The sequence below is a fragment of the Rhinolophus sinicus genome, chromosome 14, assembly GCF_057876585.1.
Source record: "Rhinolophus sinicus isolate RSI-liver-muscle chromosome 14, RSI-T2T, whole genome shotgun sequence".
Lineage (NCBI taxonomy): Eukaryota > Metazoa > Chordata > Mammalia > Chiroptera > Rhinolophidae > Rhinolophus > Rhinolophus sinicus.
Window position 1 is genome coordinate 155025129 of NC_142514.1, and position 27723 is coordinate 155052851.

General features: G+C 46.2%; 1 protein-coding gene across 10 annotated transcripts in view; it reads left to right on the forward strand.

Moving 5' to 3' along the window:
- The window catches only part of NAV2 (neuron navigator 2), a 711083-nt gene that overhangs the window by 541228 nt on the left and 142132 nt on the right, over positions 1-27723 (forward strand). For all 10 annotated transcript variants that reach the window (XR_012497554.2, XM_074336128.2, XM_074336124.2 and 7 more), the window contains 4 exons: positions 7979-9080; positions 13770-13882; positions 18209-18317; positions 20231-20620. Coding sequence is in view for 9 of the 10 variants with exons in the window: in XM_074336128.2 (XP_074192229.2) it covers positions 7979-9080; positions 13770-13882; positions 18209-18317; positions 20231-20620 (1714 nt within the window). In the remaining variant the exon portion in view is untranslated. The remainder of the gene's footprint in view (positions 1-7978; positions 9081-13769; positions 13883-18208; positions 18318-20230; positions 20621-27723) is intronic.

The following is a 27723-nucleotide window of genomic DNA, read 5'->3' on the forward strand; positions in this document are numbered from 1 at the left end:
ACTAATGGGCATGAAGCGGTATTTCTTTACAGTTTTGATTTGCATTCCCTGTTGATTAATCATGTGAACATCTTTCCATGCATGTATTGGCAGTTTACGTATCTTCTTTGGAGAAATGTCTGTTCAACTCATTTGCCCATTTTTTAATCAAGCTATGTTGTTATTGTTGAGTATTGGTTCTTTTCGTATTTGCGATATCAATTCCTTATCGTATATGTGATTTGCAAGTGTTTTCTCCCATCCTGTAGGCTACCTTTTCACTCTGTTGATAGTGTCTTTTGATGCACAAAAGTTTTTTTTTAATTTTAATGAAGTCCGACTTTTCTTTTTTTGCTTGTGCTTTTGGTGTCCTATCCAAGAATCATTGCCAAATCCAGTGTCATGAAGCTTTTACCATGTGTTTTCTTCTAAGAGTTTTAATAGCTTTAGCTTTTACATTTAGGTCTTTGATCCATTTCGAGTGACCTTTTTAATATGGTGTAAGGTAAGAATCCAACTTAGTTTTTTTGCATGAAGATATTCAGTTTTCCCAGCACCACTTGTTGAAAGTACTGTCTTACCCCATTGAATAGTCTTGAAAATCATTTGACCATATATGCAAAGGGCTCTCTAGTCTAGTCCATTGGTCTGTATGTCTTTCTTTCTGCCTGTACTATACTGATTTGATTACTGTAGTTTTGTAGGAAGTTTTGAAATCAGGATGTTTGAGACCTCCGATTTTGTTCTTTTTCAAGATTGGTTTGGCTATTGGGAATCCCTTGAGAGTCCACATGAACTTTTGAATGGGATTTTCTATTTCTGCAAAAAAAAAAAAATCATTGGGATTTTGATAGGGATTGAATTAACAGAGCAACTTTATAAAATACTTGTTTCTATACATCACCATCCCTATTCTAACTTCGATGTTCTAGGAGCCTATGGAATTGTACACGCAAGATCCTTAGAGCATGTGAGTCCAAAGCCCAGCTCCTCTGCATGCCCTCTCACTTTCCGTGGTGGCTCTCATGCCTTCCTTTTCTCTCTCTCTGTACCTCCAAGCATCCTCACTAAGAAGGAGTTGGAGAGAAGACTATGTTTAAGCCCAAATGCCCTTAAGACTAGACGTTGGTCACAACAATGCTGAGAAAGCTCCTCCCGCAAAGCTCCTGTGGTCTGGTGGCTCACAGGGTTGTGTAGAAATTGACCTGAGTAATTCTGAAAACAATGTCCAGCCTGCGAGGCTGGAGTCCATGCACTTTTAAAACAAGAAAAACTGGTTTCAATTACCCTAACAAATTTGAATGCTCAAGATTGACACCTTGACAAATTATAGGAAATTGCAAACATTTTCCCAGGCCCAATTATCAGGCCTATCCCTGAAGACGACAGAGTGGATTTAGGTGGGAAACCTCCCCAGTGCAGGTTTAAAATCGCAGTAGGTGACAGGAGATGGGATCACCGGGTGCAGAGCAGACTCCCTGAGTGCCTGTTGGCACTGGGACCAGACCACCAACATCTCCCTAAGACCTTAGGGACAGAGAAACCTGGGGCCAGTGCTGGCCCTCGAGGAGGGAGAGAGGAAGACGTGCTTATTTATCTGCCGTAGACAGTATTTTCATTTAGAAAGTATTTTGGTTACTTGTCAGAGAAGGTTAAGGCTGGTTGCCAGAAAAACCAAACTTTCCCCCTCCCCACAGGAGGATTAATGCTCTCCCTAAATCCCTGTAAAAAAAGAGCCTTTTCTCTTCTTCAAAGGCATCCTGTCTGCAGTGTTTCAAATGAGACTTTTCCTTCTTGCTGTGGTTTGTCAGTTGGTGGTGGGTGTAAGCTGGTCTTTGAGAGCTGAGATGTGCAGTCTTCAGGGCGCTATCCACTTGTGGGTCAGAAAAGCTGTTCAGGAGCTCTGTGCTCCACGTTTTAAAAAATGGACCAGGGTAGAATAGATCCGTTTATTCTGTGTAGTTAAGAGTGTGTCTTCATAGTTTTCAATTTTACATATAGATATTTGGATGATTAGGGAGTGTGATGTAATATGTCATTCTTACTACGTTTAGTCATCAAAAACTTGTGAAAGCCATTGTTTGTAAAATTACCGTTGGCTGAAAAGGGCCCCTTCATGTTGCCACCTCTGGCCGTTCTCCGCAAAATGCCGTGCTTAAACAAATAGATATAAATAAAGCTCAAAAAGGGAGCCATTTCAGATTAGTTTTGAACACTCGTCCTTATTTGGGCCGTCTGATTTGATTTCTATTTGGCCAATTACATTTTCCAAAAGAATAGATTTAAAATAACGTAAGTATTTCTAGATTTAATGGAGCGGTGTTTCCCCAACTTCAGTCTTTCACAAACCTCCTGCATGATTTTTGCCAACTCTGTGAACCACGTGTGTTTTTACTAGTCTCAGAATTTCCTTGTCAACTCAAGTTAAATCTCCATTTAATATTCACAAAACTGCTAATTTACCTATGGGCTATTTATCTTTTCTAATATACAATAAAATAAATACATAACTCTTAAAATATAAAAATGTTCACCCGTGTGCCACCTAAATTATCTCACGTAGTTCAGTGGCCCAGCCCACATACCACTGTTGGGAAAATAACGATGTTTAGAACTTTCTTTTGTGCCTTTCTCCCTTCTCCTGGTTAGAGGCCTTTGCTCTAACAAAGGTTCCTATACATGAGGAAAGAAACAAGAGCTTTTAGTTATTAGGGATTGAAGTGCCCTTAATTTGAAAGAACTCGCCCCACCCTCCCTCCCTCACATTTGTTTTCATAGAATATTAGCACTTCTGAATTCACTACAGACTCATGCAAGATTGACTATACACCTTGACCCAGCCAGTGTTCCCCATTTATTAGAAAACTTCTTAAGAGAACTGTGGAGGGGCATGGTTTGAAGATTAAAAAAAAAAAACACACCTGCATGTTACAACACGGTAATGATAGCACTTAGTGAGGGAGTCCTGCGTTCTCGGGCCCAGGGGACAAAATTGGCTGTGACCCATCCTCATAGGGCCTCTTGGAGACTCACTGAGACTTGAATAGGAACAGAACTAAAAGGACTCTCAGAGAAATATCTCATCCTCTTTCTTGCAAATTGGGCGACTGAGGCACAGAGGGGCAAAATGGCATCTCTACAGTGACACCACCCGTTGGTGACAAAGTTTGAGGCTTGGTAAGGAAAGTCTCCTGCTAAGAATCACAGAACCCTGGTACTAGAAATGGCTGCTTTCCAAAGCAAGAAGAACAGTCCAGCTAAGATCTGAGATCAGTGGTGAGATACCCTTAGGAATGACAGAACCATGCCAAGGTCACCTGGGCAAGACCCCTCATAACCTGGAGCCCCCTGTGCTATTAAGGGGGTCTCTGGCCTTGGCATAAGTGTACTGATGGTCTGATCCACAGATGCCCTGGGGCCCTGTCATCCTACTCAGGGAACTGTTGTTGCAGAAACCAAGTTCAGAATCATCTCCAAGTGTTACTTTTTATAGCTGTAATGAGTAGCCTTGAAATGTCCCCATGATTTCATAACCAGGGGAGCCCACACTAAAGGCCAAGTGAAAATTCGCAAGTGCTGAGTCCCGATCCTGGTTTTTTTCCTGAGTTTAGGCTGAAAAGTTTTAATAAAACCCTAATGACTAATCACAAATCTTGTGTTTCTGTTGCCTTAGAGGCAACTTGCAAATGTCAAAAGAACCAACAAACAGTTCAGAAACCATTTACAGTTGTCCCTTGAACAACACGGATTTGAATTGTATGGGTCCACTTATACGTACATGGATTTTTAAAAAATAAATACTGTAAAATGTACTTTCTCTTCCTTATGATTTTAATAACATTTTCTTTTCTCTAGCTTACGTAACTATAAGATAGAGTGTATAATACATATAACATACACAATACATGTTAATCAACTGTTTATGTTACTGGTAAGGCTTCCCGTTAACAATAGGCTTTGCGTAATTAAGTTTTAGGGGAGTCAAAGTTATACACAGATTTTCAACTGTACAGGGGATCGGACCCCTAACCCCCACATTGTCCAAGGGTAACTGTAGTGACTATGTCCTATACTCTGGCGGGCTTTGGGACACAGCTGAATCAGGGAGGGGGATCTCTGCCCTGAAGGAACCCACAGACCAGTGGAATAATGGAGCACAAACATGGTGTGACAACTTACGAGTCCTCTCCTCCATGAAGCTTTCCGAGACTCGCTAGGGAGACTGAGCGGATTCCAATCCGAGAGCCTCACGGTGCCTCGTACAGCCCTCTGCAGCCATGCACCTTATTTCTGTGCTCTGCTTTGAGGTCTGTTCCCCTTTGGACAGCGGGCAGGAGATGTATTTTATTCAACTCTCTATTCCCAGTGCCTGATGTAAGTAGCAAACGCTACAAAGGCCCTACCCTCATTAGACGGGGGGAGAGAGGAGCTAAGGTAATACACAACTGTACATGTAGTGTGTTAGGTCACATTTAATACTATGGAGAAAAATGAGGCCAGGTGAAGGGGGGTAGAGAGCGTGTGCCATGGGGAGGGGAAGTCGCCATGTTTTCTAGGGTGCTCAGGGTGATAACGACCAGAGATCTGAAGAAAGGGCTGGGTGGCTGTAGACATTGGGAAGAAAATGTTCCAGGCAGAGAGGAAGGCCAGTGCAGGCCCTGCAGGTGAGACTGTGCCTGAGGAACAGGAGGAGACCAGGATGCCTGAGAGGATGAACCTGGAAAGAGTGGCAGGACACAGGCGGGAGGGAGCAAGGGGCCAGACACACGGGGCCTTGGTGGGTGTTGTGAGGACCTCGGCTTGGCAGGGAGACATGGGAGACACTGGCAGGCTTTGATTAGAAGAGGGACGTGAACTATCATTGAGTTTCTTAAGAATCACTTTGGTTGTTATATGGAAAACATGGTGGAAGGACAAGAGTGCCCACTGGGAGATTTGGTGGCTCTTGTAATAACCCAGAAGAGACCATGCTGGTGGTAGAGAGGGGTTTGGAGTGAGTAGTAAGTAGGTAGCCCTCCAAGGTCCTTTTATGGGGACAGGTATGGACAGTATCCTAGGAAAACACAGCGGAGGGTGGAATACCTGGATGCGAACCAGGCAGTCATTCAGCGGGAAGGCCTCTGAGAGTTCGACAGAGGAGAGGGCACTTGAGCTGGGGTGTGAATGATAAATAGGAGTTCCTGGGAGCTGTTTTGGCAGGGCCTGACAAGTGTCTGTGAGTGTCCTTCCTGCCTATGTTGCATGAGCCTTTTCCCTGCACCCTGCACCTTTCCTGAAGGAGACACACATTTCAGTGAGTCTGAGCATTTTGCTTAGACAAGCCAGGTATCTGTTTACCTCTGGGTCAGTCGATAGCAAATTAGTTGTTGGTTAATTTCTAGCTATGTACGTTAATTTTAAAAATACACAGAAATACTAGGTTGAGGCATTTCTTGTCAAAACCCTTTCAATCAAGCTTTAGAAGAATTCTAAGGAATGTATGGGAGCGAAGAAGTCCCATGGATTCATGTTACTTATGGTCGGTGAGGACCATGCCTAAAACTGTTTTTAGGAAAGAGGGTCGTGCCTCTGAATGTGACATTACAGTTTGTGTAAAGACATTGTTGACACCTGTCCCCAAAGTCCCCTTTTCCTCAGCACTTATTTTCTAACCAATGATCACATTTATTTGTGAACGACGTAAATTGTCATCTGTTCCTCCCTGTTAGAACGTAAGCTCCAGGAAGGCAGGTATTGGTGATGGTCATCAATGGATCCCAAATGTCTAGAGCAATGTCTGGCGCAGGCGAGATGCTCACTGAATGAATGAATGTCGATATGAATGAAATATTAAATGAACAAATACATGAATACTTCTGCTCCAGATCTGAGCCCAGGCAAAGGGGAATGACTCAGTTGTCCTAAGTCATTGGGATTGGAGTGTCACTGTAATTTCCTCCAGAGACCTGGTCTCTTGGTACAGGCTGCCTCCTTTCTAGTGGCTGGGCTGGTTCATGAACATACCCAAGCAATAGAAAAGGTGATGTCTAAAAAGCACTCCAGTCACTTAAGTGGCTGTTGTTTAAATGGATTCTTTCTCAAAAGAGCACTGTGTCCTGAGACCTGGGTTCAAATCCCAGAAATGTCCACTTCTAGTGACTGTGATTTCGGGTCTGTCATTAGCCCTCCCTGAGCCTCAGTTTCCCGACTCTCTTCACCCCGTGCCTAGCACTGCACTGCTGTCATCCGGAGTCCTCCGGAAACAGTGTCAGGCCCGGGGAGACCCTCTGAAAGGCCGCGGTGTGGGTGGGTTCCGTGAGCCTGTTTCTGAGCCAGTCTCCGACTCTCCCCAGGAAAAGATCCAAAGATGCCCCGTGGGTTTTGTTAGGGAGGCTTGTGCAGCAACCCCTCCCACCCCCATCCAAACCCAAATCCCCAGTAAGTCAGGAAGATGTATGTGTTTTAAAACATTGGGAGGTCTGCTTTGGCTCACCCTGGAGCTGTGGCTTCCCTGAGCAGCTGAGAGTGAAAGGAAACAGTTCCTCTGCTGGGAGCTCTTCCCCCTGGCTCGGCGCTCGCGTCCCACACAGGGGCTGCCTTCACTTGGCTTTGGCGGCCGTTGACTTTTAAATCATAAAAAGCCGCTCTGTATACAGTTTACTCTGTCGCTAAAAGGCAGCGGAACATAGGTATTAAAAGAGAAAAAAAAAAAAAACTGAAGAAGCAGCCGTTAATCCCGCCAGGCTTCTGGGCACTGGAGCAGTCAGTTGCAGATGACAAAAGTTAATTAGAAACATGAGCAGTTTAACCGAAAACACTTGTGACAATTGGACGGACAGCCTCTCCAGTTGGAGAATTTTTTGCAGGGAGTCGTTTCGGGAGAAAGTGGCTGCTGCTCGTAGGTAAGTCATGAATGACATGGTGACTTTGCAGACAGGGATATGCTCTTTGGGGGCTCACATCCTGTCTGTTCCGAGCCCCGGGCGGGCATGGGGTGTGGGTGGGCACTGGGCTCCGCCAGGACATGTCTTCCCTGCCACTTTCACTCTGACAGCTGCCCTTGTGTAGCATATAGAGCTCATCGCTCTGAAGAAGGGCTGCCTGAAGAAGGGCGCTCCACTTTTCATGTCTGTGACATTGGCGGCCTTGGTGGCGAGTAGAACTCCAGTTTGGAACCCACCCTTCCCAGAATAATTCCAGTTCTAGTTTGGAAACATTTTGAGGTTTTTCTGAGAAAAGAGTCTGGCCGGGGAAGTACTCCCTGCACGCCAAGGGGAAAGCCTTGACTTTCAGATAACCTGTGTGTTTTCTTGCCTACAGTGAAACCATGTGCACAGTTTATGCTCTTAAGCTAAAAAGTCTTTCTTATTTTAAGTCTAGTCTGAAACATGTTTGTAATTCTTTACAATTGCCAACATAGGAAAAATTGATACGCTTTGATAGGACTTAGCAAGTTCTGTGGGTAATTATTCTTCTGTAAAGATTATACTTGGTTTCTCTTTTTTCTTTCTTTTCTTTCTTTTTTTTTTTTTTTTTTTTTTTTTTTGGTGTGTTCTGTTTTAATGTCTCTGTGACATTGTTTTCTTAAAGTTGGATAATTCTCAAGTGTTTTGCATAACTGGGAAATGGGGTTGTGGGCTGATAATTCAAAACAATAGATATTTCCTACATCTTTCCCACATCGCCACAATGGTGGTGCAGGTTGTAGTTTCTTTGTTTTTCCATAAATTTAAGTGCTTAAGTGTACTTTGTGTGCACTGATGTTAAGCTCAACGTGCCTGTGCACAGCACAGAGTGTGATGGGTGTATGTGAACAGTGCGTGATGGAGAACAGGAGGAAATCAAGGTAGGATTTAAAATTTAACCACAGGTAATGCACAAAGCACGTCATGGAGCTATAAAGCATTTGGGTTGGGGAGTGATTGGCTATGGTTACATGTAACTATAGCCAACGCTCCCTCATCGTCAGTGCAGATCCACTGGTATAATTCAGGTTTTCTTCTCTTCTCCATCTCTGCAGAGCCATTGGCAAGCCCAGCCTCCTCCCACCCCGGAATGAACGAAAATGCACCTGTTTCTTTGGAGAGTGGCAGCAGCTCCACCACCCCTGCTAATTGCAGTGTCTCCTCGGCCATCCCCCAGCCCGGGGCTGCCAAGCCCTGGCGCAGCAAGTCCGTCAGCGTGAAGCACAGCGCCACGTCGTCCATGCTCTCGGTCAAGCAGCCCGTGCCCGAGGCCCCCAGGCCCAGCTCCGAAGCCTTGAAGCCAGCCCCTAATAATCAGAAGTCCATGCTGGAAAAACTAAAACTTTTCAACAGCAAAGGGGGTTCCAAGGCGGGTGAAGGGCCGGGGTCACGCGACACGAGCTGTGAGCGGCTGGAGATTCTGTCCAGCGTTGAAGAGAGTGAGGAGATGGAGGCCGCCAGCCGCGTGCTCTCCATGGCGGGTCCCCCTTCCAACAGCCCCAAGATCGCACTCAAGGGCATCGCCCAGAGAACTTTCAGCCGGGCGCTGACCACCAAGAAGAGTTCCCCGAAAGGCAATGAGAAGGAAAAGGAAAAACAACAGCGGGAAAAGGAAAAGGAGAAGAGTAAGGACCTCACCAAGAGAGCCTCTGTGACGGAGAGGCCAGAGCTCAGAGAGGGGCCAAAAGAAGACCCCACTGGGGCGGTGGTGACTGAGATGCCAAAAAAGTCCTCCAAGATCGCCAGCTTCATCCCCAAAGGGGGCAAGCTCAGCAGTGCCAAGAAGGAGGCCGCAGCCCCTCCCCTCAGTGGAATACCAAAACCAGGCATGAAGAGCATGCCCGGGAAATCCCCAAGTGCCCCTGCCTCTTCCAAGGAGGGGGAGCGGAGCCGGGGTGGCAAGCCGAGCTCGGGGCTCCCCCAGCAGAAGCCCCAGCTGGATGGCAGACACTCCAGTTCCTCCTCCAGCCTGGCATCCTCGGAAGGAAAAGGCCCAGGAGGGACCACCTTGAACCACAGCATCAGCAGCCAGACGGTCAGTGGGTCCGTCGGGACCACCCAGACCACGGGAAGCAACACCGTCAGTGTTCAGCTACCTCAGCCTCAACAGCAATACAACCATCCCAACACTGCCACGGTGGCACCTTTCCTGTACAGGTAGGAGCGGCCACCTGCCTGCCCTTCCTGGGCCACTGGACAGAGAAGCCTTTCTGGTGGCTTCTGAGTAGTCAAGGGCAGGAATCAGGACCGCTGTCTGGGAAACACTTCAGCAAACGCAGCTGAGGTACCGGTGATAAGGTCCTAACAGGTATACAGAGTTTGCTTGAGGGAACAATTAATACAGCAGGGCCTGGTGGAGAGTCAGAGAAAGCTAAAGAGAGGAGGTAAATTTAGAGCTGACCCAGGATGAGTGGCAGTTCACCGGGCATCTGGGGACTCAGGGGCATTTTGGAAACAGCAGCAGCGGCACAGGCAGATGTGTAAAGGGGGGTTTGGTATCGCTCAGCAGGCGCCAACATCCGTCTTCAGCCATCCTTGCTGAATAACGGATGCTGTTTCTCACGGGGGTGTTTGTCTTGACCTTGCAGACCCTCACAGTTTCTTACCACAGCACACATATTAAGTACGTTTTCAGTTCCTGCGGTGTGCTGGGATGTTCGAGGCAAGAGCAGGATGAGGGAGAAGGGTAGAGGTGAGGAGAGACCAGTTCTAGAAGAACAGAAGAACCCAGGTTATATTGAGGAGGCAAGCCTGGGTGTTTGCATGTGACTCTGGCCTTCTGGCCGTTGTCTGCCCCTCAGTCTCTGGCTCTGATGGTGCACCCATGGGACACATGTGGAGCCAGATGCTGCTTGCTCTGTGTGCTTCTGGCCTGTGAACACCTCTGGTTGCTCAGCCTACACCACATACCTCGGCGAATGGGGACGCTGGCTCTGGCTGTTCCTTGATCTAGGTGATGAGTTCTCTCCAGGCGGATGGCAGCTCCCCCAGCACTGATTTTAAGAAAGTCCCAAAGCTTTGCTTACAGTAATCAACTTGATCCTGTGCTTTGGACGTGTAGTGTCTTGGGCCGCACTGCACAGCTGGATGATAACTAATACGTCTACATAGCAAAAGGGGACTAAGGATCGAAAGATTGAATCTCATATTCTGGGCACGCATTTTAGCTTTCGGCCTAAGCTAAGGATGTACACACCACTGTACACACTCTCATACAGCCGTGGGTATGCATGTACACCCACAGTCACAGTCACATGTAAGTGGGAGTACAGGTCCACGTTCGTATGTCAAATACAAATGCACATACGCAAACATGTATTTTCCTCGCTGTTCATATGCATAGACTCACCCATAACCCTCTCTCCCTGCCTGAGCTGTGTTCTCGGAGACTGTTTCCACTCCTGCCAATGGCTGATAGAAAGGCTGGCTTGAGCGATTTCAGAGTAAATCCAGCCGGGTCCAGCCAGTGAGGGAATGTCAGGCCTCACCTCATCCCTCTTCGTTCTCCTCTGCTCACCCTCCCCTTCAGTGAGGGTCACACCCGAACTTTTTAAATGGGAGCCGGCCATCTTTTTAGTAAATCACGTCCTCAGCTCAGCTCTCAGTCCTGAGAAGAGTGCCAAGGCTGAGATCATGACTCAGCACGCGTCTGCACGCACAGCTTTCTGTACGGTTGTTCTCTGAGCCGCAGCGGCAACTGAATTGCTCCCCACGAAACGTTGATCATCCCAGTAGCGTTTACAGTCATGAGATCAGGCTACTGTTCACAGAGTCTTGATTTGCATTTTCAAAATTAAAATACATGATTTGATCACCCTGAGTCCCACCCACTCCCCCTTTTTTTCTGGCTATAATCATTTAAAAAATTGCAAACATACTTAACCTTTTAAAAAAGTTTTCAAGCTTTTTTTATGAAAGGAAAATTCTTAACGATAAAGAACAAATATATGACAAATAGGAGGAAGGGGAAAATACCATGTATATCTATCTGTCCAGCCCCATTTTAATGTTAAGTTTGTTCCGTCTGATGTCCCTCTGGCCCCTCTGGGGTGCCTTTGCTCTTTAGGTGAGCCAGGGAAGACACTAGAAAGAAGAGCAGTGCGATAGGAGTCAGGACTCCCGGACTCTGTCCTTCCTCAGCTTGCAACTCCCTGTGTGGTCTTGGAACCTGGCCGCAGGAACCGCTACTGAGACCTGGCTAACAGCTTTTCATGCCTTAGCTCATTTCATCATCCCCACATTTCCATGAGCTGTCTACCTTTTTAAAAATCCCTCTTCTATAGCTGAGCAAAGCTGAGGCTTCGAGTAATTAAATAACTTGCTCTGAGTCACAGAGCGAATAGCCAGAAGAGCTAGTGTTTCACGGCTGTCTACCTACAAGGACCCAAGTTCTTCAGCACCGTACTCTCTTGTCTGTAAATCACTGCATCGCTCTGAGCCTGAGTGTCTTCATGCGTAAAGTGAGGACCGTGGATTAGATTAGAGGATCTCAAAAAACGGGTTAGACTTCCTTTGTGCTCTGAAACGCTCTCTCTCTAGTTTATGGCTCACCGTCTGTGACCTGCAGTGCTCTCCCCAGAACCTGCCCATGTTAGTAATTTCAGCAAGGGACAAAAGGAAAATAAATCATTTAAAAAATCACTCAGAATGAATTATATTTATCAAGTCAGAAGTGAACGGGGGGACCCCTCTATCACTGTTTGTTGCCATATCACTTGTGATTTCTGTAGCAGCCAGAAGAGGTCGCTGTTGTGATTCCCACTGTACCCAAGAAGGGCCTGCGGTTCAGATGTATTCAAATGTGCATGGCTGTAGGCCTGAAGCCAGTTACCTCGTCAGACTTGAAGTCTAATGTTCCTTCCACTACCCAGAATCTTTCCAGAGTTAAAGATTTCTCGTTTACCCATTTAACACATTTATCCTGCCTTGAGTGCCTCCTCAGCATATGAATTTGAACAGATCGTGTCCTTATATGTACACATCGAAAGAGCCCGTCTCTGCCTTCAGAGAGCTCTCAATCTAGTTGAGGAAAGATTTGTTAATGACACCACATTGTAGGAAACAGGCTTCCGGAGAAGAAGGAGAGTGCTGTAGAAACACAGAGGTGTGGTGATCAGCTGGCAAAGAGTGAGGGGAGGGATTCCAGGTGAAGGTGACATGGGAGCTACTTCTTCAAGGCAGGTTAGAAGCAAATTAGGACAGAAAGAGGAGATGGGCCTTTAGGCAGAGGTTCTAGTAACTGCAAAGACAAAACTGCTCAGGGCAGGGTGTGATCTGGGAATGGCGAGAGCCGCATGTGGGTGGTGCGTAGGGCAGGACTGTGTGTCCAGGGCAGGAGTGGCAGGAGGGGGGCTGGAGAGGGAGGAAGGAAGAGTCCTGTGGTGTGCGGTACCTTCTACAGTAAGGAGCTCAGGCCTATCCTGGGAAGCCATTGGAAGCCTTTCATCAGAAGCTGATGTGATCACGTCAGTATCACAAAGGTCGGGAGGATGCTGTGGGGTGTGGACCAGCCCTAGGAACAGTCTAGAACAGAGGTCATGCCTTCAGGTGCCTGATTGGGCCCCAAAAGGCAGTATACACGGGAGCCTCAGGACGAGTGGGACTGTGGCAGAGGGAAGGCCACACCTCTAGAGGGAGCAGCCACCACTTGGCACCAGCAGGTGGAGCTCGGTCTTTCCAGACTTCCTTGTTTTTCCTGGGAGGAGGCAGAAATCCAGCTACTTTTTGTGAAATCTCTCCCGTTTTTAAATGTTGAAATGAATTCAAAAGCTTTAAAATACTATGCACACCAATAAATATACGTGTGGACTGGTTCCTCCACCTGGGTGCCATTTGCACCCTCCAGGCTGGAGGCAGCATACCTGTTTGCAGGGCACTGGTAGGGCCGAGGCAGAGGTGATGGGAGCCGGGACTCCAGCCAGGGGATGGAGAGGAGCACGGGGGGGGTACGAAAATACATTAAAGGTAGAGATGACTGGAATTGGGAACTGACGGCTTCCGTAGGAGGCCAAAGGGAGGAAGAGTAGATGTATGACTTGACGGTTATCAGCACAACCCCCACGTTTAAGACAGTCTCGTCCTTGGCAAATGCTTTCTTCATAGAAAGTGAAATAGGGTTGAGTTAGCTCAAGATGCTAAATGAATTGATAATGTTACACCCAGGGTTATACATCTGAGTGTAGTTATACGTTTGCCTAAATGAGCGGAGGTAGTTGCAGCAAGAACACATTGCATGAAGCAGTTGTCTTCATTTGCTTGACAAATAAGGGCATGGAGAAGGTTTGGGGAAGTATGCATTTCAGTCAAGTGTTGAAATAGTGATCAATGAGATCTTTCATGTCAAGATCTGAGCTCTGAATCAGAGACCTGGAGGGCAAACACACCTGCTTGGCACGTAGTCCTGACTGGTTTTACAGTCACCTTTTCAGAGAGAGCCATGCCAGGAGGACTGGGGGGGCATGGGAGCTCTCCATGGAGTCATCTCTATGTTTGACTTGCTGGTGTGTCTAGTTACTTAGAAGCTGCTCTTCGGGAGAGGTTAAATGATCCAAACCACCCTGTACTCTCCAGCATTTTTCTGGCCAGACTTAGCGCTCTGATGGGAATCCAGTAAGGGATTGCAGACCCTCCGTTTGGGCGATGAATACTTCATCTTTTATAGTTCCGTGTCTCTCTCTGACGTTGCTCCACACGCGCTGATGAATTCTTTAGCGTCAGTCAGCTGGTCTGCTCTATTCCAAAGCTTGCTGAAGGAGGTGATGGGGGGTTCTATGGTAAAACCACAGCGGTCCAGATGTGGGAGTTCCTGCTTGTGACAAGTGTGTCTGCTTTGGTTTATGTGCGAAGGTCCCAGACAGACACCGAAGGAAATGTTACTGCCGAGTCCAGCTCAGCAGGTGTGAGCATGGAGACCAGCCACTACTCCAAGAGTGGACAGCCTGCCCTGGAAGAACTCACTGGTGAGTATGGAGCCCCAGAAATTGTGTGTCTGCCAGTGATGTGGCATCTCGTGTAACCACCTGCTGGATGGGCATGAACCCAGCAGGTGTTCTAAAGTTGGTTTATGTTTGCATTGATTGATGAGCTAAACAAACTTATTTTCTTTCTTACTATTTTCCTTCTCTTTCTTCCCTGTTTCCCTGTTCTCTCTCTCTCACTCTCCTAACACACACACACACACACACACACACACACACACACACACTCCCTCCTCTCCAGAATTGTAAATAAATTTCTTACCTGTTGTCAAATCCTATTTTAAGATACGTTCCATTTCATTCACGTAGGGGCTCTGGGCTGCTATGACACTTAACTTTGAATCCCCTTGTTTACTCTTCAGATAAAGTCACTTCCAACAAGAGTTGGGACTCTAAAATACTGACTTTTTTTCCTTTCCTGTATGGAAGCACTGATGGGACATCGTTCTCAACGATGGGAAGAAGATGACAGCATGCTGCTTTTACCATAGCCAAAAAAAAATCTAAATTTTATTTAAGTATAACCTGGATAATGATGACTAAAGGGGCATTATATAAAAATATAAAATCTGCAGTCGCCAAAATATAAAATTCTGAGTTCCCACCTTCTCTGTCTGTCTCTCTACCCCATTCCCCCTGTGTTCCCGCAACTTCTAATCAGGGAAGTGAATAGTAAACCACATATCTAGTAATGGCTGTGGTATTCTTCTCGTATCGTACCACTTCCAGAGTTGGGTTAGAAATTGAATCCATGTTTAAAATCTGTTTATTAGACTAAATATCCATGACCACATCATTTTAACATTTTAAAAGCCATTTATTGCTGTGGGATTGGTCTGCAGCCCATATGATCAATTCCTACCTATCTCACCATTAGCTCTGAGTATTAATTTCAGAGGATCTGAGAGATTCAACTATTTCCTTTTCGTTCTGCTGGCTGGGCCCAGTGATGAGGCAGAAAGGTTTCAAGCCCCCACATGTGGGATTGGTTTTGCTCCCTTCTCTCCCAGGGTTGTAGCTCCCTTGCATCTGAGCACACGGATCGCACAGGAAAAGGGCCAGGAGAAGGGTGTGCAGTGCAGACGACAGCTCAGGTCTCCACACACATTCCAGATCTTGTCTTTATGGGCACACATCAAAAGAGAGAAGCCAGTGCTTCAGAGCCCGGCATGGATCGGATGTGTGTCCCGTGGAGCAGTGTGGGTTCGTGTCAGGCATGGTGGCTCAGCACAATTCACATTTGTAAGGCAAAAGCAGCAGCAAGAGAGCATTCCATGTAACACTTAAATTTCAGAGCGACAGACTGCAGCCTGTGATCTTTCACTCATTTTTCTTCTTCTCCCCACGTCTCCTCTGCATCAGGACTGTAAAACCAAATAAGAGCTCAGAAAGCCTGAGCCGCTGTCAGTTGCTTTGGGGAATAGAACGGTGCAGCGAGTCCTGCCTGATCAAGCACTCTGATTTGGTATTGAGTCGAATGGCATTAGCGGCTAATGAAAATTTCTTAATCAGGGTGATTTGCCATTACATTCACATAGAACTCACGTGGGTGACTGTCCAGTGAATTCTTTGATGGAGACACTGCATAGTGGCAAGGGGTTGAATTTAACTTATCCACAACTGACCCCTTGAAAGGACAATGAATGGTGAGTGTATTTAGAAATGGACGTTTACGAGGCTATTTGATCAATTGCTTAGTTCTTTCCCTTGCTTATACAAATAGGTGCATTTTTCCACAGGGCTCTGTCATCTACATAGCATTACAGTTAAGATCTGTCTTGCATTGTAGAGTTACAAGGAACCACACACTCCTGTTTGTTTATTGCCCTGTTTATGAATCCTTTCTGTCATTCACTGAGGGATCATCTTTCAGTCTCTGCTGGAATATTTCTTGTGATGGGGATGTTGACGGTTATTCCTTCATAAGGCAGCCCTTCCATATTTTGTTGGCTTTAATGGGTAACAGAGTTCTTTCTTCTTACGTTTTTAATCACTGGATATAATCAAGTATCCTGAAGCCCACAGACAATTTTCATCTTTTCCATGTAGCAGCATGTCCCTTAAACCTCCCTCTTCCAAGTCAAAATCCCAGGTTCTTTCCATTTCCCAGCAAGACCCCCAAGAATGAAACAGGACACTCAGATTCAACTAGCCCTCATTTTGTGCCGGTCATCTCATCTGCTCCTCCTGACCCTTTGCGGGAAAGGCTTTATCCCCATTTTACAGATGACATTTAGAGAGAACAAGCAACTTGTCCAAGGTCAAGTGACCGATAAACAGCAGTGCCATGATTCAAGTTTTTATCTGTCCGAATGCAAAGCCCATGCTTTTTCTTCAACCCTACACTGACCAAATGTCTGCTGGGCAATAAATATTTCTTGGGCATCTGTAGATATGTTGTGTGTGTGTGGTGGGTGGGAGGAGGTGGGAGTTTCCAGAAGTAAAGGTGAGATGCCATCCCATCTCAAAGATCTCCGATTTTCTAAAGAAGAATTAACACTGGCAAATGCATCATGAAGAGAGATATGGATCAGTAAATGTAATTATTATACTTGTATGTGATTAAGCTAATTGATGAAGGTAATTTGAAAACTGCTGCCTAGACTTAGCTTCATAATAAATGTTCATTATTGGGCCTAGAGCTGTCCAAAGGATTAGTACCTTTTTTGGCAGCTTTCCACAGATAAAATGTGGCCAAACTGGCAATAAAAGATATTTAATTGATGGCCCAAGAGATAGATGCAATTACATTCCTCCAAAGCCATTAGGGGAAGGTAAGGTCGGTATTCATCATTGCTTTCATTTAAAAAACACATACCTACATGCATGGATTTTAAAGAATCGGGTGGGAAATACAAGCTTGACCACTCTTCAGGTAAGAGAAAAATAAATGCCTTCCAAATTCCTCTTGGTTAAAAAGAGGGAGAAAATTGAAAACACTTGCATTTTCAAGGAGATAGAGTTTGCGGTAGCAAATTTCCTCCATAACACTCACAAACTATCTTTTCATCCAGCCACCACGCAGCACCACGCTGAGAAAAACCTCAGGAAGTTGTCATCTGTCTCAGAAGGAAGGTTAATTCTGTGACCTTTCATAGATGCCTGTTGCCCGATCAATGACAGTTGCGGAAGTTCTACTTAGGGTCTGATGTAAATTCCACTTGCTGCTGTCCATGTGTACTGGATTTTAGATGGAGGTTTCTTTAAAATTGTTGCCCAACACTTGAAATAGCCATAGGCTTTTAAAGACCCTTGATTGCGGTTCTTCAGGCTTCTCAGCCCTCCCTGGAATTCCTCCGAGGGAAAGATGTTTGATTCCTTTCATCACTATTGTAGTTATGCTCCTTTTCCTCTTCCTCTTAGAAGCCTAAACAACAAGGAATAATGAGAGAACCTAAAGCAAGGCTACTCTGAGGGGGCACGTGGCTTCCTGGCTTGGTGTGGCCTGTGGCTCCTGGGACGTTTGTGCCACATTGACCTCTCCTGGGCCACATATTTTGTGGAAAATCTTGCCTAGAGAATGGACGTCCCTTATCTCTCTAGGCGAAGCCCTGAGTCTTCTTGATGGCTCCCTGCTCTTCTGCAGCCCCAGCTGGCATGAGCTGTGGTGGGCACCGTGCCCAGGGATCTACAGCATTTAGTCCCCATCGCTGCCCTTCGAGGTCATTACTGTCACTGCCCTCGCTTTAGGATGGTGGAATCTGAAGGATGGAGAGGGTTGTCACCACTCTTCCCTATGATCACACAGCCACTGAGTAGAGGGGCCAGAATTTGAGGTGATGTCATGAATCAAAGAAAAAGACATACCTCTCTCTGTAGAAATGCGTGTGATTAGTAAGAGCAGATCTTTTAGCCACTACAAGTTCCGTTTGTAATGTAGGGCTAGTAGACAGCAGCATGTGTCACCCGTCGGTGAAAAACGAAATGCCTCAGCCACTTTCGCAAGCGCAGAGGACAATGCCTGGGAATCAGACCTAACGTGTGCATGTCTTTGTTGGAGGCAGTGTGGAAATGTGTTTCTGTCTCAGGCTAGGTACTTTGCTTCTTTTACAAGCTAGACTTCACCTATTTCAGGAGGGACCTGGAGGGAGAAGAAAGATTTCTCTTCTTAGACTTAACACCTTCCTTTGGGCATTCATTCATTCATTCATTCACTCACTCACTCATTCATTCCCAAATCCTTTTTAAGTGCCTTGGTGAGCCAGGCCCTGAGCATGGAGCATGGTTATATTGTGGAGTCATTTTCTGCTCCCATGAAGCTCACTGTCTGTCTGAGAATTAAAATAGTCTTAACCCTCATCTTTCCAGGAGAAGATCCTGAAGCTCGGCGACTGCGGACAGTGAAAAACATCGCTGACCTGCGGCAGAATTTGGAGGAGACCATGTCCAGTTTACGGGGAACTCAGGTTACACACAGGTATCTGAAGCATGAATTACTCAACTGAACTAGCTAATAAGTTGATTTTCGCACGGCTTCTCTTATGTTTATTCGTGCCACCAGCAACGTGATTTGGTTAATAAGGGAACTAATAACCTTGATTACCGAATGTGCTGGAACTGACAAAGAATGCCATACAGAGTGCAGAAGAAAAGTGTAATTAGCGAGAATTAGTATAGACAGATTCTTCCCCAAAGCCGAAGGTTGCTAAATCCATTCAACAGAGGCTGTTGTAGACAAGCTCCATTTAAATTTCACTGTACATGCATTTTCCAAAATTATATTGTGCTGTTGAAATGAGCAGGTAAACTATATTTGACCTGTGTGGCAAAGAGAATAACTTGAATTCCTACCGGGTCTTCTGATACGCAATGCTCTATAATGTTGTTAGGCATGCACATGTATAAAACACGTAAGGAGATAGTCATAAAAACGTAGGATCGTGTTTAAACTGTAATTTAGTTGGATAAAATCTAGGATGACACTGGAAACATTTATCAGGTTATTTTCATTGCTGAGCAACAATCCGAGGAGGCTGCAACCCTGGGACCCCCTTCGTGATTTTGGCAGAACCAAGGTTTACGGCCTGTGCTTGGCTTTCATAATCAAGGCCCCGCCCTAGGTGTCCCCACTGGTCTCCAGACAGTCTCCTTTGCTTCTACAGTTTCAGTCTCTTTGATACATGACTATCGCAGGGAGACGGCAGGGCTTCCCTACTGCTGGCAGTTTTTGCTGATCAGGGTTAAGCACTGTGGATTCCATCTTATATAAGCCTGGGGCCCGAACCTGAGAGGCTCCCCTTTTAAGGAAAGTCAGGCCGCTTGCAAGATCGGAGGGCAACCAAAACAGCTGAGGTGCCAATTGGTTCTTTCAGAGGACAGTGAACTTGGGAGCTGTGGTGTAAGGCCCCCTAAACCTTTGCTGTGTGCTGGCATGGGGACTTGGTGATTAGGTAGGAAACAGCCCTGTTTTTAGCATAAGCACCGAAACTGACTTAATATTCATTACAACGGTTGGATGGATTTCTTGGCTTGGACTAGGACGGTAATGGTAACAGGAGGGACACCTTGGATGGTTTCTCCAGCAGGAAAGACTCTTGCTCGCTCTGCTCAGTTAGAGACCCCAGTGCAGCTCTGAAGAGGTACACTGCTTGTCCTGACTCTGCCACAGCACCTGCAGGGCCAGAAAGACAGTGGCCTGGAAAAGAGCCTTTACATGGCCGGGGACCAGCTCGAGTCTCCTGGCAGAGGCAGACTCACATAATTTGATTTATTATCGATGTAATTTGATCTCAAGCCCAGGCATTTACTTTTCTGGCCTTCTGCCCCTCAAAGTTTAGTTGTCATTTTGGACAAAATGTGGGAGAAGCCAAAGTGTGGGGTAAATGGAGCTTAGAGAGTTAGAAAATCAAAGCTTTCCCCACCTGCTCGGTCAAGAAGCATCTGAGGAGGTAAAGTAGGATATTAGGCACCCCAGAGTGATGGGTGCATTCTGCTTTGGAAAAGGAGAGCTACGAAGTAGCATCCTAGGACAAACAGGCAGGTGGCATCTTTCTGCCCCAGTTCAGCATTTTCTATTCATTTCCTGTGCTGGAAAGAAGATTTTAGTAGTTAAGATCGTGTAATTAAAGTAAGCTGCAGTGGATGTCTTGTATCACGTTTTAGGGGGGTAAAGTCTGTGCTGGGCTTTTCAGAATGTTATGCCGATGTGCAGGTTTTTCTTTTCACTTTTAACAGAGGGAATACACTGGGTGGCACGTTGGTGCCTATCGTTTGTTCCTATTTTGTATATAGGAAACATCTCATCATTTCAAAATATTAAAGAACCTATGAACTGCAAAGGATTCTGGGCACATTAGGGTCTAACGCAAGGCGGCTTTTGTGTTTTTTTAGCACATTGGAAACCACATTTGACACCAATGTCACCACAGAGATCAGCGGACGCAGTATCCTCAGCTTGACCGGCAGGCCCACTCCTCTGTCCTGGAGACTTGGCCAGTCCAGTCCCCGCCTCCAAGCAGGAGACGCCCCCTCTATGGGCAACGGGTACCCTCCTCGCGCCAATGCCAGCCGGTTCATCAACACTGAGTCGGGCCGCTATGTGTACTCTGCCCCGCTGAGGAGGCAGCTGGCCTCCAGGGGCAGCAGTGTCTGCCATGTGGACGTCTCCGACAAGGCAGGAGATGAGATGGACCTGGAGGGCATCAGCATGGACGCCCCCGGCTACATGAGCGATGGGGACGTCCTGAGCAAGAACGTCCGGACGGATGACATCACAAGCGGGTAAGTCCCTGGGGTTTCTCTCTCTTCACAGAGCAGGGGAAGGCGTGGTGCCTGGTTTCCTTTTTGCAGGACTTTATTTAAGTTCTCTGGAGGAGATCAAACAGCCTCTTTCACCGTCTGCTGTCTACGTCAGAGGCTGTGGGGTGTGGAGGGGAACTTTCTGGACTGAGAGTCCCAGACCTGGGCTGCAGTCCAGTCTTAGCCAGGTGATTCTAGCAAGACTCGACCCGCAGCCAGAGTGACGCTTGACAACAAACCATACTATGTCGACCCTTGAAACCAAATCTTGCACTTAGGATGGAACCCAGACTCCTTAGCATGGCCAACCTGGTCCTGCAGGATCTGGCCCTTACCTGACGCTTAGATCTCATGGTTCCCCACCCCCCGCGCCCCCCTTACTTCCTCGGCTACAGCTCTTCCTTCTGTCCTCAGTCGCATCCAGCTTGTTCCAGCCTCATGACCTTGGACCCTCTGTTTCTCTGCCTGGATTCTATTCCCCACATCTTTGGCCTGGCTGGTTCCTTCTTATTGCTCAGCTGGCATCTCTTTAGAGGGGCTCTCCTCCACCATTCAACTTGAAGTCGTTGACGTGCCCTTGCCACATGCCCTCTCCTCCCTATCACCCTGTCATATGCTCCTTGAAAAGCATATCACTCCTGGAAATGATCTTGATTATGTGTTTATATTTTATGGTCTCCCTGCCCACTCCTGCTTGCAGCAGTCAGCACCATGAAGCAGGGACACTGTCTGGCTTGTTCACCACCAAATCCCCAGTGCATTATACAGATAGGAGCTTCGAAATATCGCTGAGTTAATGAACACGTGGATCGGTCCATGAAGGAACAAACCCCAGCTCCCTGTTTCTCTATCTGTGAGGTTAAGGGAAACGAAGAGACGAAGTCTAAGCTGTGCCGTGCCCATGGATAGCCCGAGGCTGGGCTTCTTGTTTTCAGCTCCGCTTCCAAATCACTGTGTAAACCGAAGGTGCGTCTATTTATTCCACTTGCCAGAGACTTTATCTGTTAACCTGACTTGCGCTGACGTTTCCCAAGATCTCGTCCTCCTCTAACATTCTAGCCGTCAAAATTACAGATAACAGAAATCAGATGTAATAATCATGCCACTCATTTCCATGAACAGGGATCAACGCCCCACGGGTGAGTCAGTATTTTCATGATTTAATAATAGCTAGTGCTCCCAAGCCCTGCGCTAGGAGCTGTACACATGTTACCTTGTTCTAACTTCACAGCAAACCTTTGAGGTGGGTGATAGCATCATCCCCATTTTATGGAGGAGTAAACTGAGGCTCAGGAATGTTAAATTACTTGCCCAAGGTCCCACAGTGGTCCAGAGGCAGAGCCCAGGCTAGTGGCTCCAGGGCCTTGTTCCTGAACCCGCCATCTTGCCCAGCATCTTATTGCTGCATTGAAATAACACAACTACTGGAGTTTATTTCAAAATTAATTCCTTTTGCTTAGTTCTACCTGTCTGACTAGAAATGTTCGTTTGTTTACTGAAAAGCTTAAACAAGAGATGCTTTGCCTGTCATGAAATCTAGGAAGACAGGAGACACCAAACCTTTATAATATAACAAATTTCTGCCATCCAGAATGGCTGGGAAACTTAATGGACTGATAAATGACCCACTGAACATACAGCATCATTTTTTTAGTTCTAGTTTTCCATAAATATGGAAATAATAACATGCACCTATTACTAAAATAAAATTGCATGTAATTTCATCTTTGTATTATTATTTAGAAGACTTTTCGTATCTCGCATGGCCTCAAGGTTATTATCATTATCAATGCCACTGTAACATGCTGCCAAAATGTTGTAGGGTTATTTTGAGATTTCTCTATCCTGTAATAGAGTTTATTCTGTTGTCGGGTCTGTTAATCCTCAATATATGAAGGTCCTTGTGTTTATTTTAATGTAGTATTGACAGTGTCCACAAGGTGGAGACATTGAAGTACTCTAAACTGAACCTCAGTGATGTCGCAGTGAGAAATCCTAGTTTCTTTACCTACTCAAACGAGAACCTTCTTTTACCCCTGCTCAAAAGCCCAAATGTTTCCATTTCAGTTCCTGCTTTGGGGAGGTTACATTTTTAGCAAGTGAGAGAGTGCTCAAAGCAAGTGTAGATAAAAGTGTGGACATGTAAGCAAACCATCCAGTTACTAAAACTGAAGAACTCTGGTCTGGCTTTTCTTCAATCCCATTCCTTTTAGTGTAGAAATTTACCTCCAAAATGAGGAGTGGTAACCCAGATGGCATTTAATGCTCCTTCTAGTTGTAACATTCTAGGACACTAGTTAAAAGCATGACTCCACGCTACAGAAATGCATGTGAGTTCTTGCTGTGAGGCCCACTTTGCTTTTACATGCCGAATCCAGGGCAAGTCATTGAATGTCCTTTGTACCTATTTCTTTTTTTTTTTTTCTTACAAACTTGACAAGATTATAGATATTGAAGGACTGGTCATTAGTCTGTGCTTCAGAATCTGCCAAAAATAAGTTATATTGCTGAGGCAATTGGTGCAGTGGAAAGAAAACAGACTGAGATATCTGACAGATGGCGCTTAAACCCTGCTCTGCCACTTGTGAGCTCTGTGACGTTAGGCCTGTCATTTAACTTCCCTAAGCCTTGAAGCATTATAAATAATATGATCCTTAACCTCCTGCAATTAGATTTCTCTTTGAGGTTGTATCTGATTAACGGAAAATATCTGATAAAGACGCAAAGTCTCAGACAGGGTCTATATATCTTATCAACCTCAAACATCCAGGCACTTGGCAACAATGAAATGATTAAAGTTTTCATCCAGATGTTTGTTTGGCTCAGTGGGAACAGCCTTGATGGATGAGTAAGATATAAATCCATAAGGAGGCTTTTTAATGAAAGTTCTTGTAAAAGTTTACAGCAAGTTTATTTTAAAAGCCTGATATGGAAGTGAATTCTAGTTTCTGGAATCCTATGAACTTTCTTTTTTGAAATGACACTGTACCTCTGCTTGGTATAACAGCTATTTTTTGGATGTCTCTAGTTCATCGTCTCCACTGGCTAGCATTGCACATGCGTCTGTGTATATCATGCAGTTCGCCTGAAGATGGGGCTGAAATTACTTTGTTTGTGTAGAGTTTAACTAAGAACCTAATGGCAAATGCCTTTTGACTTTGTGTATGCATGTGTGTGTGCGTGCGTGCGTGCGTGCAAGAGAGAGAGAGAGAGAGAACGCGCACGTGAGTGAGTGATACCCTTCTGTGACACTTAGTATGTGCTGGGTGTGTCTAAGTACTTTACAAGTTGTCACCGGACCTCACCACTTCCTTTTATTAGATTGGTAAATTGGGCTTTGGCTTTAGTTAGTGGAAAAGAATTCAAAATAACAGATGAAGATACCTCTTACTAAGTTTTGATCTGTGAAGTCAATCCATCTACTCATCTTCTAAAAATTCAGAGTGCCATCTGGTACAGAATAAAATTAAGGGGACAGACTTAGCATCCATATGTTTGGAAAGATGAGTTTTTTTCTTTTCAAAGGAGACTGCATAATCTTCCAAAGTATGAATATACATTCCTTCCTGGAAAAATATGACCATTTAAATTTAACATCAGAAATGTTTCCAAGAACCTCTGATGGCTTCCCATCACCTGTGGGAACAGATCTCAATGCCTTCCCCTCAGCTGTCCTCTCCCTTAGCCCTGGCCACTTCCATCGCACACAGCCCACACTTCCCATAGCTCTAGGCTACCTGCCATTCCTCACCAGAGGTTGTTTCCTGCATTTGCAAAGCTCTGCACCTCAGGACATGCCACTTTCTCCCTGGAATTCCTGTCCCATCAAGCTCCATGGGACTGACCCTGAGTAAACACCTGCTCTGTGATGGCTCCTGGACTTCCCCAGGCAGTTAGCTCTGCCTCCGGTAGCTTTGCTTTACACCCAACCTTAGGTGTGACTCTTTCACTTTGCATGGGCAGTGTTTGAAAGGGACTGGATGGTACTGAGGAAAGAGGAAGGTCTTACGGGGTAAACAGATTTGAGATTTAGTCCCGGCGCTGCCAAACGAACTGGAACAAGTTCTTAACCTTTGGGAATTAGACATAGAGCTTGAAAAGCACCTGGCAGAATCTGGGATGCTCAAGAAATGGGTGTGTGGGCGTGCGTACACGGGTGCATTTATTCATTCCTCCTCCATACTTGGAGCTCCTAGAAAGCAAACAGTACCTGCTACTTTTCTAAACTCAGAGATCAACACAACTAGGTATTTAACAAATATTTTGTGAATGGTTTATTCTGCAGGCCTAACCGTTACAGGCCCTTGGGCTTATATAACTTTCTCCCACCAGCTGTGAAACTCTATCATTCTATTAACAGAAGGCTTGAGGAAAATGAACTTCCCCTGGTATTTCTTGGTGCGATGCATAGCGCCATCTAGTGGCCAACATAGGATGTGACGCTGTGATTTTGATTGCTTTTACCTCTCGGAGCCATGATGTTGGTTTCAGACTAAGGGCCAAGGAAGTGAATATTGAAGCATTTGGCTTGCCTGACCGTTAGTCTAGTGTGGAAGAGAAAATGGGGTTGTCTGCAGTGTTGACTTTCTTGTGGCTGAAGTCTTCCCTGTTCGGTGGCAGGGATTCCTCCACCAACAGGTATGATATGTGTACCAGCACCTGCTGGGAGACTCAGCTCCTCAGAAGCAGAGGACCCCACCTCAATGAATTATTAGTAGCTCTATAACTATGTCACCGTGTGTCTGCTTGGGCTGCTATAACAAAATGCCGTAGACGGAGGATGTAAACAACACATTTATCTCTCACAGTTCTGGAGGCTGGGATTCCAAGGTCATGGTGCCATCATGGTCGGGTCCTGCTGCCCCCTTCCCGCCTTGCTCTGTGCTCACAGGGCAGAGAGGAGAGGCTCTGGGGGGTCTTCATCCTCTTAGGGAGGCAGTAATCCCATCGTGAGGGCCTCACCCTCATGACCTCATCAAAACCAGTCACCTCCCAGAGGCCGCACCTCCTAATACTGTCGCATTGAGGGTTAAGACTTCAACGTATGAAGGGGGGAGGGGGAAACAAACATGTCATCTGTAACAGAGTGTGTCATGCTTCCATGCGTCATTTGCATGTGCAGAATCCTGCATTTAGATTGCCTTTCTCATTATTGCCTACCAGGTCACTTCCTCTGTCCTTCCCTGATTCTGTCTAAGCAGAGGCAGTGATTCTTGCCTTTGCACTCCCATGGCCCTGACATAACCATAATGGCACTGAAAACACCACATCAGAATTATAAATGTGTGTGTGCGTGTGTGTAAAATCAAACAAGTCACGCATACAGAATATTTTTAGACTGTTTCAGTGCATTGATGATGAGGAAGGGAGCTGATACCTGTCACAAGCCCTTAAAGGTTTAAGTCAAATCTGTCTTAAATGCGCCCATATCTTCATTGGCTGGCACAAGGCCTGCCTGTTCCATAGGAAGTAGTTACAAATGTTTGCTGAATGAATGCTACAGCTGACCTGCAGCAGGACCAGTCACCTGCCTCTGAATGAATATAGGCCTGAGATCGAAGCCCCTTGAACTTGAGGCCCCAGCCACATAGCCTCCCTTTCTTTGGCCCTGTTTTGTACTGTCCGATTATTCCAGACCTTTGACCGCCTCTATCCCCGTGAGCTGGGCATTGACAATAGAGGAAAAAGGAGACAGCTCAGGGTGTTGGGCCATGTGCCGTGGGAGGTCATGCAGATGGAGGTGTTTCTGCTCTTCTCCTTTCTCCATTGACAACCATGGGACAAATGTGGGAGCTGTTTGTCACCAAGTCAGCACAGAACACAGCAGGTAGCACTGTGAGTCAAAAAGGCAGCATTGATAGCATGGAGGGTTTTCTTATCTGGTGAATGTTTCCCATGGTCTTTCCAGGCCAGACCTGAAGCGACCTTGACAGGCTGTTGTTCCTGGCAAACTGATAGGAAGGAGAGAATGCCAACACACTGCTTACAGCCAAAATGTACCCCGGAGCCAAGATAAATGATTTTAGACAAGGCCGTCCTGAAAGGCACTGGGTCATGGCCGGTTCTAGCATGGCATGGCAGGCACTTCTGGGATTTGACAAGGTGGGGTTCTCGTTTCTCTGGGTTGATCCCTCTGAAATGATCTTGGCTTGTGCAGCTCTTGGAAGGCTTGGGGATTTCAGGTTGCCAGTCAGCCGGTTACTGGGTGGGTCTCAGTGGGGTTAGAAAGCTTGAACTGTCATGGAAAGGAAAAGACTCAGCTCTGTAGACAGACAGATCTTTAAGCCTTGGGCAAGTTACTTGCTCCTAATGCACTGCCATCCTCTTAATTCCCCCCCCCCCCCCCCCCGCTCCAGTCTCTCCTCTCTCTCTCTCTCTCTCTCTCTCTCTCTCTCTCTCTCAAAATACAACAGAGCTCCAACAAGAAGCCTCAGGCCCAGTGTAACCCAGAGGATTGGTGATGGGGCTGGGCCAGGTCCAGGTCCAGGGGTCTTTCCATTCCTCTCTTCTTCCCTTAGTGTTTTCTCACTGACAGGTCTTAACGGTGTATGAATTCACAGAAACCATAAATGCCACTCCCTGTCTGATATTTTCCTTGGTGTTAAATATCCCAGGCAAATACAATGACCCCTGTTTTTATAAGTACCACTGTGGGTAGAGTAAGCAAGCCCAGGGAGTTATGCCGAGGGCAGGATTAATTTCCCCAAGTGTTGCAGAACAAGTGACAGCTTTCCCCACATGGTTGTGATGTCATCTGACAGGGGCGGTGTGGCTGATTGATGGCTCTGGCTACCAATATCAGTTGTCCCTGATGGCTGCGGAGGCATCCATTGGACGCTTTTTTCATCCACTTGATTTATGGAGTGTGGGAAATCTATCAGCCTTCCTCTGCAGCTGGGTAGCAGTTTCATCAGAGGAGAAAGAACAATTGAGCTAACAACATGCTGAAAGCAGGGAAATTGTCCAGCATTCCCAAGCCTTCTCTCGCCACTGTTGGTGACTATGGATTCAGCAGGCAGAGACTGGGATTAAAAAAAGATTTACTGGCCAACAGCCCCATGAAGGAATGAAGTGTGGTCCCATTT